Here is a 23,276-nt window from a genome sequence, read left to right on the forward strand (position 1 = left end):
ATTCAGTGTAAAGATAATTTCTTGATTGATGCTTGATGAGGACTCTACCTGCTATTACAAAGTAGTACTAAGAACCAGCAGCAGACAAGGTTCTGTGCCTTAAATAATTTCTGTCACTTAGAGACAGTTTCTAGTCCTTTTCTTTTGTTGAAATTATAGCCTTATTCATTTTATAGTATTAAATCAAAGGCATACACACACTGGAAGGACAGCTAACCTCAGGGCAGTTTACAGCTCAACCTTTGTCTCTGGGTAGCAGAGTTGAAAATCAGCAGCTATCATGGAAACATATTGTAAAGCTGGGATACTGCTGTGAATAATGAAGCATATCAAGTGTTTGGATAAATCAAAGGAATCTAAATGGGCCTAAAACAGCAAAGAGTAAAAGCGTTAGGGCTTGTCTTCTTTCCAAAATCTTCCATTAGTACCTTCACAGAGACCTGTTTTCTACCTCTCAGATACTGATTCGAAATTCCATTTAAGAAAATGAAGAACATGATCCTGCCATCTCCTCAAAGATTTAACTTTATGGTAGAAAGATTTTATTGTTGTTATTTGCCATTAAAGGTAATAATTCTGGCGTAGTTTTCTTTTGCTTGTATTTGTGCTATTTTATTAATGTTTCCATAGTAGCATTTAGCACTGTAAAAAGAATTCCAATTTTTAACCTGATTATTAGTCTTCATTTTCATCCTCAAAGCTGGTATGTTTTCGAAGAAGCTCAGGGAGGAGGAAGGAATAAGACTCAGACACTGCAGTCCATCGCTGCCTCTGAGCACATACACTTAGATTGCTTTTCTTTGATGCTGCTGCCAATTTTATTCACAAGCGTATAAAAAAAAGGTCATGACATTTAGAATTACAGTACTTTGGAAATTAAATGTTCCTTTAAATTTTTAATTTCTGTAAGTAATTTATCGTGGAATAATATTTGAATGTGATTGAATGAATATGTGAAGATTAATGCAAACTGTCATCAAACTGGAAGTTCACAACCACATATGTTTAACCTTGTTGTGAAATAGGCATAAAAACGTTGATATGTGAGCTCCAAGAGCTGCATTTCCATATTGCTGGAAGCACTTGCACTGTTACTCTCCTTAGTACTTTTCCACTGGCTTATCTGTATAAGGCATGAGGTTTAGCTCCCTGTCATTTTCTACTTAACATTACACTTCACAAACCTGGCAACTAAATAAGGAACGAAAATGAATCCCAATGATCTGCAAAGTTTTTTCACGTGAATTTTTATGTGAGAAATCAAACTACTGATTTTAGGCTAATTCAGCAATATGAATAATATTATTGTAGCATATGAGGAAATAAAATAATTTTGTGTGAACATTAGAGAAATCAGTAAGATACCACATAACCAACATTCTAGTCAGAAGCTCCCAACTCAGAGACGTGGGCACCTGACGAAGAGGACGTCACTGACGTGCTCTCATGGCCAGGTTTTGGGAGTCTCTTGTCAAGGAAGGGACTTTCCCATCTCACTGTCCTGGTTTAGGGCACACAGTTTAACATCACAGTCACCCCAGGACACACACACAGGTTCATCAGATGGTTTAGGTTGGACCTTTCAGATCATTGAATCCAGCTGTGAACTCAGCACTGCTGCATCACCTTAGCCACTGGTCAGGGCTTGTTTCTCCAAAGCCAGCTGACACTCTGCTCAGCAGAAAAAGGAATCTTACAAAAGGCAACAGCAGACTCTGGAAATTTTTTTGTGGTCAGCAACTACAATTCATAATTTCCTCATACACTAAAGAAAGCTGACTGGGCTCCAGGCTGCAAAGGGCAAACACACACAATTCCAAATCCCTGCTCAGATGCTGCTAAAATTGTACCTGCATAACATTTATGCCAGTGTGTATAATTTATTTGTGTTTTCTCGTGGAAATTCCTGGGAGCACTTTGTTAGAAGACTTACAAACTCTGAAATATTCAGTTTGAGACCCCATTGCACTCAGTGGGTCAACTGAAGAGACAATGTCTGAAGAAAGGAAATTGAGGAAGATAAAGGAAATCTTTAACTGAAATGTTACTGGCACAAAGATCCAGAAGAAAAGCAAGTTATAAAGCACCTTTGCTATTGATTATTTGATTCTCAACTCTAAACCCTTTTGTGGACATTTCAGTACTTAATATTAGTAATCAATAACAATAACAATAATAATACCCATGTCACCAGGGCAATGGCAGGAGCATTGCTAGTTCAAGTCTGGCCTCTTGAAAAAGCCTTCAGGAAAGTTGCTCTGCAGATCACCCAATTCATTAAATTAATGCTTTGTTGGCTGGAGTTAAAGTTTGAGTTGGGCAAAACAAAAGCCTGGGTTTCAGAATACATATACCCTGTCAAATTGCATTTATCAAGATAAGGGTTATTAGAATCTTTTTTCTCTTGTGTGAATGAAATTGTAAGCTTGAAATGTCACTGAAGATTTATTAATCTGATACTCTTTCTGATAAGGACAGAGAAATAGAAAGGGCAGAGAAAAAGAAATATTTCTTGTAGCCTGATAAGGACTACAAGAAATAGAAAATATGAATAAGGCAATTTATCAGTGGGCATTCTGTAACCAAAAGATTCAAGCCACACAAAGTGATAGTACAGTTATATATCTATTTCAGAACACTGCCATTTACAACACTTGTTCAAAGTTTGAGAGCTGTGCAGAAAAATGTCTGCAATTTTCAAAGAAGGATATTTAATTAAAGCTGAATTTTCAAACTGTAGGATGGACTAACACTTGATCAAGAAAGTAGATGGAGGCCTAATATGAAAAGTGGTGCTGTGCTAGAGTATACAGTGTGTGCAGGGAGAACCACCAGCAGGATCATCAGTGTTCTTAGCTGAGGTGACAGGGCCTAAACTAACCAAAAGAAATGTTTAAACATTAAATGTTTAAATATTTTTCCCTGTTTCTGTGCCTGATACCTGTAAAACATGTCTACAGTGGGGAGGAGTAAGAGTGAACAGAGGTTCACAATTATTTTGGGTCCAACAGACCATTGTTAAAGCTTCTTGTTTGTTATACTCCATGTGATGCACAAGACATAACAATTTAATAATAATTTAATAATAATTTAATAATAAACACATTTCATTTCTCAACATGACAGAACAAACCATGGCTAACCACCACCGGTTTTGTGAGCTCCCAATACAGGCAAGAGTCCAGCAGCAGCCAGTGAGTTAAACTTTCTGCAATCCTAAGAGAGGGGAGACAATAGGATTCTAAACCAGGCCTAAATCCAGGCTCATGCTCACTGTGCCAGCTCACCAGAACATCTGCACTGGTACCATGAAACCACAGCAACAGGAAACCAACTTTTTCCTTCCAAAGGGCTTTCCTCATAGCAGGGAGAAAACTTAGATAGAAGCTGGCTGGGACACCTCCCCTCCTGCTGCTGGACTTCTTTCAGTCAGTCTCTTCCCTTCTGATAGAACTAATTCTCTTTGGATGAGATCACTCCAAGACAGGTTGTGCTTGCTTTCTTGGAAAACACCTGAGTGAATGAGCTCACCAAGCTTTCAGACCTGCAGAGAGAACTCACCAGAGAGCTGGCAGGGAAAAAGGCCATTTGTGCTGAGACTTCAGCCTTCAGTTAGATACAGCATCATTTGCAATGACTTTGTTATTGAAACAGATTTATACATTAATACATAAATAAATACATAATACATAAATTAATACATAAATAAATAAAACTGTCCATTCAATATATATTTGACTTCTAATGGTAATATTAATAACAATAGAGATGTAAATGATAATTCAGGTCCCATGTAGTACATGTGCAACTTTAAATGACTTTTTAGTTAACACATTCTACTGATTTTTTTTTTTAACTCACAAAATAATGAACTATCAAGTAATATATTTTCTTTTGTACTTTCTTCTACAATTCTTCAATATTTCCATTTGAAATACCTTCATTTAAAATTGAGATTCATTAGCCAGAATTTAGTTTTCCTATGAGACTCTCTCAAGTAGGAGTTGGTTTTGCAGCAATTAAGGTGTCTGAAAGCACTACCTGTTTAGAAAATGGTTAGCTGCATCTTATTTCTTTCTCAGAAAGCCTTACATAGAAAATGTGCCAGTTAAGAAAACTCTTACACTTTTCTAAGAACATAGCAGGAGCCAAATTATCTGTCATGATTTCCTTAACAGTTCAACTTACCAGTCTTCTCCATCTTGTGTTTTAAACTTTCAGGTCCTGGCAGGCAAGGGCAGGGCCCTTCACATCGAGCTGTGATGGTTTTGCCAGAAGTACATGCATGGAACTCCATCTTGCACTAGAAGCATTAAAAAAAAGCATGAATGCTAATTAGGACAAGATATAAAATAGCAGCTATGGATTAAATGAGAAATTGTGTTATCAGTAGTAATGGCATTGGATAGATTGCAAAACTTCAGTCTCTACTGCAAATACTTTTATAAGATAACACTGACTATTCCTAGCCTTTGTTGTTTGCATTACCTACATCTTAGTTCTGACTTTCTTCCAAGAGTTTTGTGCCTGTGTAGTTTCCCTCTCTTCAGTGACTACCCCACGGGTACTCCCCCATTCTGTGTCCAGCAGCACCAGGGTCCGGACACTGGACTAAGGTAGTAATAAAATCAAGTGAAAGAAAACAGCACAGAGCTGCAGAAACACAAGTGTTCTCTTTGGCTTGATACCTAATGAACCAAATTCAGCTCCATTTTTTGTCTTCTTCAAGCATTGCTTTTACAAGACCAGAATCCAAGGGCTTTTGATACGCAGGGGTGTGTTGCTGTGGCGCCCAGGCTGGATGTCCTCCCTGCAGGGACTGCCCCCTGCCAAGGAAAATGGGAATGCTGGGCTGCAAAATCCTTTTGATCTGAGTTTCACTGAAGATTAATTCTATGATTCATTTAAAAGCAGTCCAACATGTTTACCCACTGGGACAGGACGTGTTACTGAAGGACCCAGTGCCTGAGACCATGGTGTTACCACAGAGGATCCAGTGGGCAGCTGGAGCTCACTGGGAAACAGCCACTGCTGAAATCCACAGCATCATCCTCTGTAATTCCAGTGCAGTGGGAGCCAAGAGAACAGAGCAGGATGTTGTTACAAGATAAACACCTCCTGCTTTGAAAGTACTGCAAATATCTTGGCTTTGCCTGTGTTTGTTTTTGTTAAAAGGGCTCATTGTTGCCCAAGGTTCAATCTAGCAGCAGGAGACCATTATGCTATGCCTACATCCCATTCTGTTGTCATTATCCCCCCACCATCCTCAACTTCAATGCATCAGGGTGATTCTATGCTCTCTGTGATGTCCTGCCCTTCTCATTTAGAAAATGCACGGCCACACACAAACATGTGCAAGCTTAGCTTACATTTTACACCAATTTCTCGCAAGACTGAAGGGAATATGTACTTATTTTTCAACTGTTTACTCCATAAATAACACTCTGCACTGAGCACAAAAACAAGAGAGAGCATTATCAGAAGGAGAACAGGAGAAAGGACAACACTGAGTGCAGACCTGAAGGCAATGACTTTCTGCAGCATATTCTGATAGTCAATGTGTTATTGAGAACACAGGCATAAATCTTCCTGCAGCTGGAGCTGATAATTTAATCCCTTACAGAACATCAATTACTTACATATTTTATTATGCATAATACATGTAAATTATGTATCTAAGCATTAGCAATTATACTTCAAATACCAGTCTTTAAGATGGCACCAGCCTATTTCAAGCCCATTATTATGTGCAGTTAAGAAAGGAATAACTTTATACTTAGAAACATCAACTTTTTCCTCAGCTTTCTAGACAATTGATAAAAATTACGACCAAAAAGCTAGACATAAACCAAAAAAAATAAACTGCTCAAACTGGTTGTATTATCTGAGGACCAGCAGGAAAGCTTGAAGATCACAATGCTGCAGTCACATGTGAGTAAGTTTACACCCATGATTAACCACATTATATTCCCACCATGCTTGTTTGGGATGTTTGGTGTTGGGGGATGAATATTAAAGAACTCCATAATTTTAAATATTAAATTAGGATAATACAAATTACTTTTCAACACCTAATCACTGTATGTAAGTCTTTATTCTTTCCCTAAAGGAAAACATGGTGATGTCTTACTTTGTATGTGATGGTGTGCGTACTCACTGTGATAACCCACACAATTAGCTCAACTTTTTGATTTAATGACTTTGCCTAAGCCTCACTAAGTGATATTCAGAGGCAGAGTGGCCACAGAGGATGTCTTAATATGCAAGGATATAGAGCAATAATCACTGTTTGGATTATTCTGCCACTGGATCTACAGCTTTAAGGAGCCTGCTGGCTTTCTCCAGACCATGGACAAAATGATACACAGTACTTGGAAAAACTTTGTCTTTCCCACCAAAGGGACATTGTACATCTTGCAGACACGAGTCACAAAGCTCCTTGCAGTGATTGTGCACAGGACTCAGTGGGAACAGCCCCACAGTTTTGGGCCAGTCCCTCTCATTTCAGGGGACTCATTTTGCCACTGATATGACTGGGTATGCCTCAACTCTGCTGAGCTGCTTTAGTAGAGATCCCTGGGTTGTGCAAGCTTTGTGTTTTTCTGCAGCCTCCCTGGTGTGTGAACTGCATTTGTTTACTCTGAACCCCAAGGCCCACATAAACATCTCTAAACTATTTTACTGCAAATGGAAAAGCAGCTCTGTTATTTGTTGCTAAATGTATACAGAGATCAATAAAGTATATGAGGGGAGAAATGGTTGAACATATTCATGGAAAATTCATAAATTAATTTATTCAACTAAGATGTGGGAAATTACTGCAGAGTGTGTTTTGGTTAAAGTGTTCCCCTGAGAATCCACTACTCGTATAATGATTCCCTCTTTATTGTCAGTGAATCTACAGCAATGTGTTTTGCATAAGCATTCACATTTGAGGAAGAAAGAAAATAGCTACATAAAATTTATTCCTAGTTATTTTATTCTTGTCTGTTAGTTTCCAGCCTCCAGTTCCCACTAGAGGAGAATCTAGATTTTTTTTTTTTTTAATGACATAATAAAACAGTGTATCTCTGCCTTTATTTTGGCTGCCAAAACCTGGCAGACAGGTTTTGATCTAACCTGCAAATAAGTAATCCTGTGAAATAAGTTACTGTGATCTTTTCTGCAAGGCTGTATATTTGACTACTGAATGTTTTAATGGACGTCTTGGTACAGCCCAGTGCATTAATGCCATGAAGAGCTTTGCATCCTGACAGAAACAACTCATGGATTTGCTTAAAATGCAGACAGGTGCAGCAGCACATCCAAGCCCTGACAGCACCTTTCAGTAGCAAAGCAGTGGGATTGAGATGTAATTGCAGGTGCCCCAGGGGGGGCTGTGACATCCTCTGTGCTCAGGATTGCTCCTGTTCATCGGGCACACAGAAGACAGACAGAGCACTCACAGAATCCTGGGCAATCTCACAGGCTCCATAACAAACTCCAGGGAAGGGGGTGAGGAGAGAACACTACCCAGGGATCCCTCAGGGGAGGCTCTCTGAGACCCCTGTTTGGTGTTAGGGAATCAAATCATTGAGCATCCTGAACTGGAGGGAACTCATGAGGATCATCAAACACCAGCTCCTGATTAATTCACAAGCCAAAAATCACAATACAAATTTCTTGTAGTCATGCTAATACAGGAGAAAGTGTTAGGTTCCAAACTTCTGTAGCTTCTATCATTAATTTAATGTGAATTAAACAGGAGGGTATGTAGGAATTAGCAGACAATATACATGACGAAGATAAACAGGAAGTCTCATTTAAGAAAGAGTGAACACTGAAACAGGAGGTTAAATTTTACAGTATACTAATTAAGTGTTAAACTCCTGAGATATTACATCATATTAATGGCAGTGTCTCTAAACCTGTTGATGAGCAGTGCTCTTGCCTGGAAGACACTACATTTTTAGCACTCTACAGCTTTTTACATTTTCACCAAGAATGATTTCACTGCAGTGTTTGTTTTATGGTACATCTTTTGTTCACTCACAATATGTCTCCTCAAAACTACAAATACAAATAACAAAAGCTCATTATTTTCTACCTTATCTTTTACCCAGTAGCTGCCACAGGCAGAAGTTAAAATTTCCTAAAATTATAGCATGTATATATTTTTAGTCCAGAGTTTCTTGATATCAGTAGTGTTTCCTACCTATCTGTCTTAGCAGATAATTAGAATCCATTGGAATTCAGACACCCCTTTGAGAGGGGTTGTTTGTTTACAAGCTTTAGAGCAGTGCTTGCCATTGCTTCCTTAGCTGGGACTCTTATCAGTATTTTCATTATAAGCCTCTGCTTCCAGTTTTCATCAGATGGAAAAAAAAAAAATACAGTATTTGGAACACACTCAGATCAAGTGTGGTTTTTTTTAAAAACTTGTCACAACAAAAAAAGCTTCAGTATCTTCTCTACAAATCCGGAAAGAAATGTCAGATGGTGTGCTCCCATTGCATCCTGCTGAACACATACATTAAGTTTTAATGGGAATTCTCCAAACTTTTCAGGCTCTGTAAAACCTGAAATAAGGATTGAAAGACAGCAGCCAACCACATGAATTTGCATTCATTAAAAAAACCAGTCACTAATGTGAAGTCTTGAGGCGAGTCTCAGATTCTGGGCTGTGTGGTCCCTCAGCACTCGCCCTCCCTGCCGTGGGTTCTGCTGCCCTTTTGCTGCTCTGCAAACCGAGCCCCGCAGTCCTGGGTGTTGGGAAGGAGAGGGGCTGCCCTGAGACACAGTGCTTCAGGGTGGGCTCTGAAAATATGGGCCAAGCTCTGTCCCCAGACTGACCACTTGGGCTTTCTGTGGGCACTAGGGGCTGTTCCACAGCCAGACCAACACTGTTAGTACCTGGTGCAGTCATCTCATTTCTCTGGGCACCCTTCTGCTCACAGAGTAAAGCTTCCCACTGCCAGACCTCCTGCCCTGCTCATGCACTGCTCCAGGACGGGACTGGCTCTGCTATCACACTAAAAATAAAAGGGAGGCTGGGGGAAAAAATAATTATAATAAAAACCCACATTTTTTTTCCTATTAAAATAGCTACCAGGCGAGCACACAACACTTAATCTTTGCAATAAAAACTGTACAAAGATATCTTAAAATCCTGGAGCTCTAATTAGGAGCTATGTTCTCCTTATGAGAATACATAGTTGGTGTTGATATTAATGGGACTTATGCATGCATACCACTGGTGGAATAAACTCCAATTAACACAACCAATCTATTGTGTAAATACATATTAAAGCCTTTTTAAAATGTGTGCTAGCTCTGGCTTTGAAGCAGATGTTATAGCTGATGGGCTCAGAAATTCCCCTCTCTGCAAGGAATGACATGAAGGACCTTATTATATCTCAGGTAAACAACAAATATTTGAGCATGTCTCTCACTGCACACTTAGCTGACAAGCTGGTGGTTCATAATCTGCTAGAAAAAGAGAACAGCTTCCAGGTGGAGGGTCAAGAAGGAAGACACCCAGGTTCCAAGCCACTGATATTAAATGGGCTGAACAGATTTATGCAGCCAAATGGAGTAACATCAAAAGGTCTCACATAGCAAAGCTCCAAGGACCAGAATTTTATCCAGAGTGCATAACTCTGCCCTTTGCAATCCTGCAGCTCTAATGAGGGAAAGCTGCAGGACTTTGCCCTCTGAGTAAAACTACCAGGGAACAGAAGGAAAGAGATCCCAGCAATCTTTAAATATCAGGATAAGTCAAGCAGTCACATCAGCAACTGCACATGCTCCAAGCACATGGCTCAGGTCCTTAAGATTAGATTTGCCAGGTTTAAGATTTTTAAAATGTAACAATTTTTTTTTAATTATTAAAATTTTTAGCTGCTTTTTTTATTAAATACCAGCCATATACAATCAGAAAGTTACATGTTTTTTCACTATTACAGAATAAGTTTAAACTACGAAGCACCATCTTCAGAGCAACAAGAAAGTCAGTTCATCTTCCAAGAAGAAACAACTGATTCTTGGGCTTCGGAAAAGAAGAAGCTGAGTTGCAACTGGTAATTCAAGATGGCATTAATTGCTTATTTTGTGGCTCTGCATTATAATTAGAACTGTACACACCTCTCTAAAAATAGCCTTCAGCTTCTCAGGAGGAGAACAGAGGGAGCTCCTTTTTTTCATCAGCTAAAGACAAAGAGTGATTTTAGAAAACACAGAGCTTGATTGCCTTGTAGAGGGTCAGCTCTGCTCCTAAGAGGAGTCCATGACTTAATAAATAAATAATTCATAAGGTAAATATTAAAGATTTCATTAAAAAATGGAAAAAGAACCATTTTCCAAAGTGACTGATGGCTGAAGCGCTAGTAGGATGACTGCTTGTAGGCATGTTGAGCCATCTCAGTGTTTGACTGGCAGGGCTGCAAACTAAGCAAATGATGGTGTACTGGCATTGCTGCAAACTGCCCTTGCAGACAGAGCAGCAGAATCAGCTAATTTGGGGACTTCTGAACAGACCATCGGGGCACAAATCCTGTTTTAATACAAAACACATTGCCCCAAGAAACAAGTGGCAATCAGCTCAATGTGAAGCAGGAAATTATAAAAATGCAGTTGATTGCATGAGCTAGATGATACGGCATTCAAGGTTACAACACTGGATGTGGAGGTGAAGGACATTCAAGGGACCATTTATTAATGCAATGTGACAGTGAAAATAAATTGTTCCCTATTACATGAACAAGCAAGAAAATAGTTCCAGGAACCAAAGTCTACTGCATCATAAAGAAATTGAACTTGTTTTTACAAGTGATTTTGATGCCAGTTCTGGAAACACCCTAGGTCAAGGGGTGTATGTGGGCGTATCTTAGCTGGTTTATCATGTAAGAAATTTGGGTTCTTTCTGGAGAAGTACAGACCAAACAGAGCTGAAACGTGGCACAGAAGAATCAATTTGTTAGTTGAAACATTTATGCAATGCTGATTTCAACTTTTCCTTCCCTGGCTGATTAGACTACGATGAATTAAATGGGAAATGAAGACAAAGCACTTCTGTCCCTTATATAAATAAAGACAACCATCCTCCCTTCTCACTGAGATTTAACACAAAGCACCACCCTGTCTTAAATCTGCAAACCACCCTGCTCTCCTCCCATCATCCTTCTGTTACATACCATGCAAAGGCTTACAGCACTTAGATTTTGTTGACCATTTTTGAGTACCAAGGTCATGCTGACACTCTGAGCTGTACCAGCTGGTTTTTGTGCACAAATACAGGAGTTGAGGTGCAAAGGAGATGATGCTCATTCACTCAACGCCGTATTTATACTCTGTATTCAGTCGCAAAAGCTTTTCCTGTTGCTAAATGTCTACTCTGCAGGATTTGTATGACAGGTCACTGATGATGAGCATTTCCTAGTTGCACATGGGAGTTTTTGCTTTCCAATACACTAGTCTGACATATCTCAAGACATGGACTTTAAAACTCACTTTCCTACTGCATTCATTTTCTTTCATTTCTATGTTTATATTGTATTGCCTTTGTCTCTATGAAATTATTCCCTATTCTAACTCCTCATAATCATGAGCTGAGAGTTCATAGCTAATAGCACTACTCAAAGTGGAATGAAGCTACATTTTTCCCCCCTTTAATAGACCAAAGCCATCTTAGATTAAAAGTAAAGAAAATCACAGAAAAACAACAGGAGATTTGGAGTGATCGATGCTGCTTGAAATGTAGTTGCCATGTAATTGAGATGCATTCTCATTCTCATTCTGCAGCCATTTACTGATCACATGAGAACAATGATTTGTCATTTTTACTCGCTTCAAATTACTAAAGGCAATTTAATTTCTCTCATGGAGACGACACATCAGATAACGTGAACATAATCAAGAGGTAACGATCTGTGACTCTGTGCACACACTGATGCTCCTGTTACCAGCTAAACAACCACCTGCATATGGCAGAGGGAAGGCAACACCAGATATTCAGATCCCCAAGCACAGGGTCTCCACCCAGTCAATCACATTATAAACACAGCAATTTAGCTATGCCAGGTGACTACACCAATTTAGATTTCAGATGAAGCAATGCTCCATCTACACAGTCATTCCCATACCCATCTGTCCAAACCTGGACCGAAAGCAGCAGCTGGTGACCACTATAAAGGGTAGGCATGCTCCCTGAAGGCTTTTATGCAATTGGTATGATGGCAGTATCTTAGCATCCCAAAAATCTATCAACTCTCCCTATCAACCAAAGTATTTTAAACAAAGTATTCAGTACTATATTTGCAGTTACTTTTGGGATGTCTGATGCCCAACGGGATGTGATTGGGGATGGGACTCCAACCACTTATGGCTGTATGGACTGAAAAATCAGGAAAAGCCCAGATAAATCCTGATATAATTTAATTTATAATTAAGCAGGATATGTTCAACCCTCTCTCTTATGCATCTAAGTTTCAAAATCATAGTCAAAGAAAAGTTGCATTACACCTGCTTCCACTCTTGAAATGTTGGTGAATTAGTCTTGAATTTATTCTGTGCTGCCCATTTCTTCTCTAGCAACCTTGCCACAAATACTGAGTAACAGCTGGAGTCTTGTTTTGCCTATGCCTGTTCAAGGCCAGGTTGGATGAGGGTCTGGTCTAGTGACAGGTATCCCCACTCATGGAAGAGTTAGAACAAGATGCTCCTTAAATTCCCTTACCACCAAAAGCATTTTATGATTTTGTGGTCACAAAGTTTTGTGCTTTCCAGGGCCCATGTTATAAAATTATTGGGGAGAAGGAGGAAGTACCTGGAAACATCTCATAATCCATGTGGACAAAGGTCTGGGGGGCTTCCAGGAGAGACAGAGAACAAGGGTCAGACCAAGTGCTGTGCTCTGGGCTTTGGACCTTGTGCATCCTGCACTAACAATCATTTCTTAGAGCTCACTGTACTTTTTTTTCCTAGAAAATAGTGGGAGGAAAAGGATGGAGATACAGTAAAAGAGCACCCTGGCTTATATGACAACTTGGTGGGGCATGTGAGAGGTGAATATCAGTCTGAGTTTTTTCTGTTCCCAAGTAGCTCCTTATTCCCTGATAACAGATTTCAGGAAGCCAATCCTCTTCTCTAGAATAGTCATTCCATCCTATCCATTCCATCTATTAGATGAACTACAGTAAGTTTGCACAGGTTTCACTGACCATGATGTGGTCCCAGCAGTGTTCATTCCTTGTTACGGATTTATGAAATGCACAGTATCCAGAAAACTTTCAGGTCTCAGAGAGAGAATTTTGTCTCTTGATTACAGACAGAGCAAATCTGAAGTGTAAGTACAAATATAAAATACTCAGCATCCTGCAGTACCCCTGCTCTGGTTGCTTTCAGACTAGCAACAAGACTGAAGTCCTAAGAATGCTAGCCTGCTTTTTAATTGACTTCTCAGAATTTTTAATTTGTAATCAAAACAAAAGCCAAACTGAATCTCCAGTGCTAAGAAGCACTGAAACAAAACAATTGACAGTTCCTAGCAAAGAAGCTTTAGGAATGTCTTTTGGAGCATAGCAACCAAGGGAGAGTAAGCAGGCTTAAGCTTTGAAGTTAAAGCTTTCAGCAACATTTCTGATTTCTAACGAACACAATAGAAACAAGAAGAAATTAAAAAAAAAAAAAATTGGAAAAACCAAACCCCAGGCCTAGTTCAATGCTCACTGAATGGACTTGCTATGAAAGACACCCATACAAAGAAAGCAGAATTAGTCTGTTTGCTCAGAAATCAAGTAACCACAGCTAATCCTTTTGCAGTATTATCCTGTTTTGGCCTTTAATAAATCTGCTTTAAATTAAAGATGTACCCAAGCCAAGAAACACCTTCTTTGATGTTTCAAATGGCTCATATGAACTGTTTGCTAGGAAAAGCTCCAAATATTGTTATAGATGGGTAATATGATGGTTGGTTCTTTCAATTAGGGGATGAATACCATACGTTAAGAGAAGTTTTACTGATGCATAGTTATGTTATTATGATTTATTCTCTACATAGTTCCCTTTTCCCTCCCCCTTGTTGTCTCCAGACAGCCTTCCTTGGTAGCCGGCGCATTTGGGAGGAGGGCAGGCTTGTTGCTAGGGGGTGTGGCATGGCAACACCTGACCTCCAATCAAATTGCAAGAAAGCAGTCTCCACCAATGGACAGTGAGGAAGAATTGACTGACAGACTGTGGGAGGGGCTTATATAAATTGCTGAAGGTTGGCGCAATAAACTCTAAGATGCTCTTGTTTCCTCTTCAAGAACACAACTTTCAGTGCTTGAACTGTATCAGATGACTCACCATGTAAATAACAGTTTTCTCCTGTTTTGGCCTTGACTGCAGAAAGAAGTATACTGGTTTTACACACCAAATGTACAACAGGCAAGTGGAACTCACAGCAGCAGCAATCAGGTTGTCCTTAGTGCAGGAGTGTCTGTAATTGATGGTTTTTTAAGTTCCGACCATCACATGCCAATTTGTTTGATTTGGCAGTCACAACTGTGATTCTAATCAAGTTAGAAAAGCAGACCTGTGATTACCATCATCAAGATTGGTAGCTTTCCCAAAAAGAATAAATACTGTATTTGCAATCCTCACTTACTGCTTACTTCCTTTCAAAGGGCGTGTTCTTGCCCAAAAGCATTCGCAGCACAGGGCAGGTCGCCAGCCACAGGCAGCTCAAGGACACAGAGTTAGTCAAACTTTGTTGTTTATGCTTTGATCATCCTCTTCAGTGAAAAATGTTGCAGCTTTAGGGGCAGGCATGGGAACTTCTGGGAATTTTCCACAAGTCATATAAAAATGCAGGTTCTGGAGGTGTCAGGGTTAAGTGCAAGGGAGCCAAAGGCTTCCCTGCCCCTTCTCAGCCCTGTGGGAAAGGCCGCAGGCTGCGGGGTTGGGGGTCACTGAGGCAGGCAGGAGTGAGGAGAGAGTCAGCTGAGTGACAGCTGGAGGTGAGATTGTGATTGGCTGGAGGAATGCGCGGACAGGATGTGAGCAGGAAGCTGATTGGGTGATCGGGCGCATGGACAGCAGCGCTGCAGCTGAGCCAGCCAATGGCTGCTCGTTTCTGTTGAATTCTGCCAGGCCTCAGTTTGGTTTCAGTTGTCAGGTGGAGATTAACGATATAAAAGGCGAGTGATTTCTGCGATTATGTGATCTCCTTTGGATGCATAAGGGGGTCTGTGTTGCTTTGTTTCCCACTTCTACAGGTCATAGTCTGGACATTAGCAAAATAACTCAATATTAGGGCTAATATATTCTCAGTCTCCAGATGGTCACTGGGCGGATGAAGTTTGTGGCATAAACCTTCTTATTTGCTAGTATAAATTCATCAAGCATGAGTGAAGCTTATTAGCAAAACTTAGATGTTACCTCCCAAAGAAGTCTAAGGCTCCAGAAGATTAAAAATGTTTTCCTGCCATGACAAGTACAATGACCTCATAAATATTAGTAGACCCTTTGGCACTGGAAAATGCCATCTATTCCTGCTTCTGTGTAATATTAGAGAACTAAGAAAAAAAGAATACAAGGGTGTTGCTGCTAAAGTTTACCCCTATAGAAGGCTAAGTAAAACTGCAGTTTGAAGTCGTATTTTCTTGCTTCAGAAGTCCATGAGAAACATTTGAAGAATGCACTTACCCTTTTGAAGGGGATTCAGCCCATTAGACTAAGATTTTTTTTCTAAAATATAAATAGCTCAAGAGCTAAAAGATCTAGATAGATAATAAATGGTTTTCACATAGTATCAAACAGCCAGTTATACACCATTGATATTTGAACTGCTTTCGTCAGCAAGAGATTTATTTAAACTCCCTTTGAAAGAGCTATTTCCTAGAATAACACAGCAAAGCTCTCATGTCTAGTACTGTACATTTTGTTGACCAGTTAGTTACTCATTTATTGGTACGTGCACTTATCCCCCATTTATGTGAATGTTCCATTTGTTCCAAATGGCTGAGCTCAAAGCCGGTCACAGGTGCTTGTGATGTTCCAGACAAAACCTTCCTTTTTTCTCCCCCTCAAAGGTCTGCAGCATTCCTGAATGCCCTTAAATAGAACTCAGAAATTACATTTCTAAATGACAATTCATCACCCCTTCTGCAGACTGTAATAGTATTTTAAATTCCTGCTGAAGCATCACCAAATTCAAAGATGACTGCTTTTTTTTTGGAACCAGTTTCTTGAACTCTTCCATACTGAGCCTCGAAATTACTTCTTGCAGTAGAGGAAAATCTGCGTGTAGCTTCTGCCACAGTACCCAAATTGTTCAGAGGACGCCACTTTTGAAATGTAAGGACTTCAGGCATCTTTGCCCAAGTTCTGCTTTTACAATTGAAACTCCAAGCTCAGCATTAGCACCGGCTCAGAGGAGAGGCTGGAAAATTGTGTCCTAGAGGCAGCACTGGCCAAGCACTGCAAAGTGCCTTGGACAGACACTACAGACTTGCCTTTCTCATCCTGGTTTGGAAACAGTCCAACTCCCCAAAGAACAAAGGAAAGTGAGGCCAATCCAGCTGATAACTGATTTCAGCTCAGAATTAATGCCCACAGTGACTGATAACAAGTGCCAAAATGAGATTTGATCTGCCCAACCTGCAGACATTTAATGCCTGAAAACAGACGCTAATTCTCAGGCTGGGCTTCTACATGATTCCCAAACTTCAGACTCATCCTTGTCTCTCCTTTGCACTGATGCCAGAAGGGCCAACTTTAGCCTTTGAAGCTTCACCAGCATTTTAGCAGTGATATTTTTCTCTTGAACATTATGGAGACTGAGTGTTTTGATAGGTGAAATTGCTGAAGATAGAAGCACAAATTGACCTATTTAGCTGCTCACAATCAATAGGATATGTATGTGCATATTGCAGAATTAATACTGAAGAATTAACTGTATTAAAATGTTGAAAATAATGTAAATAGTTTGACAGTATTTGGTACACAGGCTGAAGGTGCTATGAGAAGAATATCTGAAATAGAGAGTTGCTGTGTTGCTTTAAATCATTCACTCAATGACTGTAGAGTTCATCTTTGCAGCACCCACTCATTTGCCCTGGAGAGGCTGGCAGGCGGTCTGAGCCTTTACTTCCATGGGGACGCATTTAACAAATGAGTGAGAATTGGCCTCCAACTTTGTGGAAAGGTGTCAGTCCCTTCTCATTCTGACCACAGCTTGGACAGACAGATGGGTGAAAAAAAGCCTCACTGCCCTTCCACATCCTCCTGGTCTCGGTTGTCTCATCTCAGCGGGGAGGGCTCCTCTCATCAAGGTGCTGAGAAGAAGACATGATCAGGATCATTTGGTTTAAAAATGAGATGAGAATGGGTGCACTGTGCTGTCAGAGTGATGCTGAAGGACGACAGCACTGTGCAGAAGGCAACTGCAGCCCTGTGCATGGGATCACGAAGGAAATCCATCCCCGAGCAATGCACAGGCTGATGGCTGGAAACTGAGGGGACGTGACGGATTTGCACAACTCCCTCAACAGAAAAAAACATTTAATTTAAGAAAAATTAGATTGTCACAACTGCCCCTGACAAGAGTGCCTGTCTAGCAAGGCCTTGAGCCTATATTTTGGGCTAGAGCTGTGCTTTAGCCAAGACCTTAAAAATATTCACAATACAGGCTGTCACCAGCACTACATTTCCTTGTCACTCTTTAAGTGTGACTGATTTGCCAAGATCACGACTAAATTCACGATCAGCGGCAAGGGCACCCAACATGAATTATAAAACTGCCTTTGCTTCCTAGCCTACTGGATACACTAAGGAAAATGCTTTCCTTGCATTCATAGTTGATTTTTATATCCACAGCGTATCCTCTGTGTAATGATGCAGGACTGCTTGGCTCATCCCACAGTCTCCATCCTGCTCCCACAGTGAAGATGATGCTCAGTAAGAAGGAAGCATTTGGCTATTAAATATAAAAGCTGTATTAAAAAAATGTATTGATCTTACGGCAAATTGTCTTCTTCCCTGAGATGAAATGGAAATAGAGGTGGGGGTAGAAGTGGAGACTATTTTTTGACAATTTTAACACCGAGGGAAGTGGCTGGTTGTTTAGTGCAGCTCTGAGGAGGCTGGGGCAGTGGCTGGGCAGACTCCATTTACGGATACAGAGCTCTGTTCAAAATAAGAGGTGAAAAGAAAACCCAAAATCAAGAGGAACAGCTGATTAGAGGGAGTAAGGAACAGGAAAGCACCTTTCCTTTGTCTTCACCTTCCCAAAATCATGCAAGCAGAGGTGAAACCAAAGTCACTAAACTTAAACCATGCATCCAGAAGAGCCTGTGAAGTCAAAGGATTAGCTTTTTTAAATTTCTAAACGTGGCATCCTGGAGCTGAGCAGAAGCAGGGAAATTACTGTTGATACAGAGGAAACAGAAGGCTTGGAGCATATCAGACTTTGGGTGGCAACTGATTCTCACCCAAACCCAGGATACAGCCCAAAGCTAAAGTTATAAAATAAAGGAGCCAGTGAAGAACAATGAACAGAAAACCCCAGATAGTGCTCCCAGCTCCTACAGTGACAGATAACATCTTGACCATATTAACAAAGCAATAAATCCTACAGAGTGATCTGCCACCCTTAAAGCACAGTGTATGCTTAGTTTTGAGGATTTTTTCCCAAGGCAAGAAAATACTGGAGTTCCAGTGTCAGCTTACATCTCAGATTCTTTTCCAAAGGTAGCTGTAAGTGGGTCACTCAATCTACTGGGAGACTGTGAGATATAATGCTGAAGTTGCAGAATGTCTTCTCTGAAGAAGAATTAGATGGTGACAGTTTAGATACTGATGAACTGGGTTTCACTAATCATATCACTGTGGAGATGGTCGTGGGTAATGAAGAAAGCTTTCTACTAAATCACTTTACAGAAGTTTATAAGCTTCAGTGCTTTGAAAGTCACAAGACTTACTCCAAGCTTTCACATTCTGTGCTGTAGGCTCATTCACACACTCCAGATGACATGGAAAAGTTTATGATAGTACATCCAAAGAGAAACACTAATTAAAAAGGCTTCCCATTAAAGAAAATGGAAACAATGACAAAAACTAGATTTCAAGTAAATTTTAAATCAGTTATGAGGAGAAGAAAAATTCCCCAACTTTACAGTAACTGTCTACTTACAGAAAAGAAATGCTCTAAGTTAAACTAATAAAAAACCAGAATGAATGATATTTAAGGTTGAAATACCAGGAAACTGTTGCTGACCATCATTCAAATGCTGTTACATCAGCCTGTGAGGTTTTTCTCACATGACTTTTCCAACCAATACAATTACTATTCTTTAGTCACAGATCAGCCTGGATCTTGCTCAAAATGACCTCCTACTATTTTGAAGCTATGATTTAAGTCTGAAAACTGCTCTAATGGAATCAACAAACAGAAAGAGCTGAAATTTAGATAATAATGCCTAATTTATCACCACAGTAGAAATATGATTCACACTCACCCGTAAATCTACAAGAGATTTTCACCCTTCACTCCTGAATTACAGCTATTGCCTCATCTAAACCCCTGGATTATTCATACTTTATCATTTCAGTGATCTGACAAAGCTGACTAAAAACCTAACAAACTTCTTATCAACCTATATTTCACCATCAATGAGAAAATCTGTGGCAAATACACGTGGGATCACAGCATTACCTTCATAATGGTGCATTGGGCACTTCTGGAGTCTCAGTTTATGGCTCCAACCAATGGCCTTTGTGCCTCAAAAATTCTGACTGCCTTTCCTGCTAATTGCACAGAGCTAATTCAATAGTGGCAAAAGAATATCTCCTATTACTATAATTTTTTTATGCTGAGAGCTCTTAGTCAGATGGAAGCTGTTTACTGCATATTATATTCAGGTATTCTTAATCCTAACCTCTTGTTGCAGCCATCGATTTATATATTATTCCTTTTGCCAATCTAATATTTATCAAATATTTCATTGGATTTGACAGCAAAAGCTATCTCTCTGTATGACCACATGAGCTCACAACATTCTTGGTCCATAAACACCCCCTGAATTAATCTTTACCTGCCTTATTTCCTATTTTCATTTCCCAAGGAACAGCTTCTTTTTATTTTTACGGACACTATATGGTCCAGAGAAACAGCTAAGTGAAAACATAACAGTTAACTGCCCTCAGCCTTCAGCCCATATCTTTTGTCATCACCAGGAACACTTAGAGCTGCAAGACTGGATTCAGTAGCTCCTATAAGTAAAATTACTGCTGAAAAGAAAGTACACAAACATCTCTGAAGACTGAGGTGTCCCCACCTGACCCCTTTGTTAAGCACCAGCATCTACACAACAGCTTTAGCAAAAGCACTGATATCCCATCAAAAACAAAATGTTCACATCAAAACCCAGAAAGGTTGCTTGTGCCTTCCCTTGTGGATGGGTGCAGAATCCCACTCCAGCTCTGATGTTCATATGGTGGGAATTCCAGGGTCTGGCAAGAGTAACTGGTTAAATTCTGATGGATTAGTCACACTGACAACTTCCATCAGCTCCAAACAATGAATGTGCTCTGTCTGAAGGTGTAAGGGCTGACATATCCCCGGCCACTGCACATGGTGGTGCCTCCTGCAGGAGCCCAAGTATTCATTCAGTTTCCTATTTACCCCATTTCATATCTGGCTGGTGACATTCTTTGCCTCCCAGTCCTGTCACCTGGGAGAGCTGCCTCACAGAAGGCAAAATGTGTGTCAAAATGCAAGTCTGAGTGCCTGCAGGTGATGTCACTCAGTCTGGAAATATGGGATCAGGCCTATCAGATAAGTGTTCAAACTAAATACAACAGGATTTAGAACATGCTTTTAGATTTAAGGAAAAGTGCAGTCTTTAAATTACTGCTCTAGAATTTACTGGCTTAAAAAGAAAGACCTTAAGGCATCCCATCAAAGAGTTATATAACTCAAAAGGGTTTTCCTTGCTTGGTGTTGCTTGTGCAAGATAGATTTAAGTAATAAAACATGCTTCTGGCTCTAACCCTTCTATATAGGCTTTATGATGACAGATTTCAGATTTGAAAATAGAGGTCTCCATCCAGGCTAGCATTCCTTTCCTATCCCCTTAAAGAAGCTTTGACCAGACATTTTCTACTGCTTATTTTTTTGAACTGAAAAGCTTTCGATACCAACTTCAGCAGGAGTTGGTCATGATGTGCATCAGATGGTCCCAGGTTTGGTGCCCAGCTCAAAGCAGACCATACCCCAGCCTAGTGCAGCACAGCAATTGAAAGAACCTTGCATTTCAGTCTCCCTGCAATTTAAATTGGCTGCTCTGTAAATATCTTCAAACTTCACACAGTTTGTTGCAGCAATCACCCCCTGGGTGGCAGATGCCTTTGACAAATCTCTCTTAAGAATGTTAAACACAGAGACTTTAGAATTGGAATTTATAGCAAGCAGCTTTTCATTGGTGTGAAAGGCAAGAGAGTCTTCAAAATGCTTGAAATTCTGAAGTTAAGAGGAAAAAAGTCCATTAACAAGTTGAAGACTTTATCTATAGGAGGCTTTTAAAATTTTATCTAATCTAATTGGTATTTAATAAGACAGGTTTTTTCAAACAGTGCATCCACAGTCCCCAGTAAGAACCCCTGTGAATGAAATTAATTATTTTGTACTTTCTGCAGATTTCAATTTTACATCTTTAGATATTCTGCTTGAAATGTGTAGATAGTCCTGGTGTTGCTTTTGCCTGGTAATGATGTCATTCCCACAGATAATTAATCCCATTGATTAACTGGATTTGTCACTTTTAGAAGGGCAGCTAAAAGAAGTAGTAACAATTTGTGCCAGTTTTATTTGTGAACTTTCATTTAAAAGTCTGTTAGGGTAAGGTCAAAAGCAAAAAGTGGCCCACAAAACCCATGAACTGGCTGTTGATTATGACCTGTGTCAAGAAGTTATTTATCCACTGAATCTTACCCAAAAGGTGGAAGTACAGTACATATACCAAAACATGACTACAGGTTTGAGGACACTGTTGGTTTGAGAAGCTAAATAAGTGATCATACACTTATTTGAGGTTTAAAATGTGTTGGGACACAAACAGTTTTAACTTTTTCTTTTAATATTCTATTTATTTCACTGGACGGTCGTCTCACTCCCATGTGCTACTGTTGGCTACAAAAAATACAAAGATTCTCCTCCATCCTTCCACAGCAAAGCATTTGGCACCTGCACCTGCCCAAATTCAAGGGGCTGAGCACTGCCCCAGCCTCCAAAGGGAGCTGCAGTATGAGGGGAGCACATCCCACACTGCACAGGGGGCTGCTTCAAGGACATCATTTTGTTTGGATCTGCTACTGGAAATCCAACTATGGGCTTTGAGTCTTCAAATCTGATCTCTGCCTTAAGCTTGATGGAGAGAGAGAGCTACTCCAGCACATTTACAGCCTAACCAGGTTTTCACAGACATTATGCTGTGTCATTCTAAGCCAGGGAGGTGTGAGAAAGTCGTGCTTTACCACATGTGGGTGAAGGACAGCTACTGACTTACTAAAAATAGCCAGATTCCACCTCTCCAGTCAGCTGGGAACTAACCTAACACTTCAGTTAGACCATGTAGAAAAGAGAGAAATAAGCCCCAAAATATTCACCTAAAGCCAAATAGTACATGGTAGCAGACAAGATGCATTACATGGTGTGATGACACATCTGCACAAAAAGGAATTCTGTGTCTCAACACCAAATATTAAGACTGCAGGCCAATTTTCAAGAGCCATGTGGTGCGCAGCTGCAGACAGACATGCAAGAGGACAAAAATATTCCCCTGCTGATTGAGCCCCATCAGCAGTTTCAGTTCACCACCAAGAGCTCAGGCAGGGGTGGATATAATTTACAGGAGAGACAATCCAGCAGGGAGAATTTGTGTGCTGCTGCCATGTACTGCCCCAGGACATGAGAACTATTTGCAGAGGTCCTGCAGGGTTGACTCTGCCAGGCTGGGCAGAAACCCAGATTAGAGCTGTGTCCTAGGAGGGTTTCCTGTCTTTTCTATCCTACACAGGAACTGGAAGAGACAGCTTGAATAACATTGCCATCTCCCCTCTGAAAGCCTCTGCTATTCTATTAATATTGTCTGACATTTTAAAGCTCATTCTCGTCATGCAGTGCAGAGGAGCCCAGGGCTGTGGCTAAGTCACTCACTGAAGAAAGCCACCACCATCCCCATTCAACTGTTGAACCTTCTAAATGCTCCTTACCCTGCCTGTGCTACCTAAAGAAACCTTTCTCTAAAAAGCATTTTGGT

At 40.2% G+C, this 23,276-nt stretch overlaps 1 protein-coding gene across 2 annotated transcripts in view; it reads right to left on the reverse strand.

The window, feature by feature from the left end:
• SPOCK1 (SPARC (osteonectin), cwcv and kazal like domains proteoglycan 1) overlaps positions 1-23,276 on the reverse strand; it is a 268,583-nt gene that overhangs the window by 53,968 nt on the left and 191,339 nt on the right. For both annotated transcript variants that reach the window (XM_015641869.3, XM_015641870.1), the window contains one exon: positions 4,189-4,303. In XM_015641869.3, the coding sequence (XP_015497355.1) occupies positions 4,189-4,303 (115 nt within the window). The remainder of the gene's footprint in view (positions 1-4,188; positions 4,304-23,276) is intronic.

This window comes from Parus major, chromosome 13 (assembly GCF_001522545.3).
Source record: "Parus major isolate Abel chromosome 13, Parus_major1.1, whole genome shotgun sequence".
NCBI classification, from domain to species: Eukaryota; Metazoa; Chordata; class Aves; order Passeriformes; family Paridae; genus Parus; species Parus major.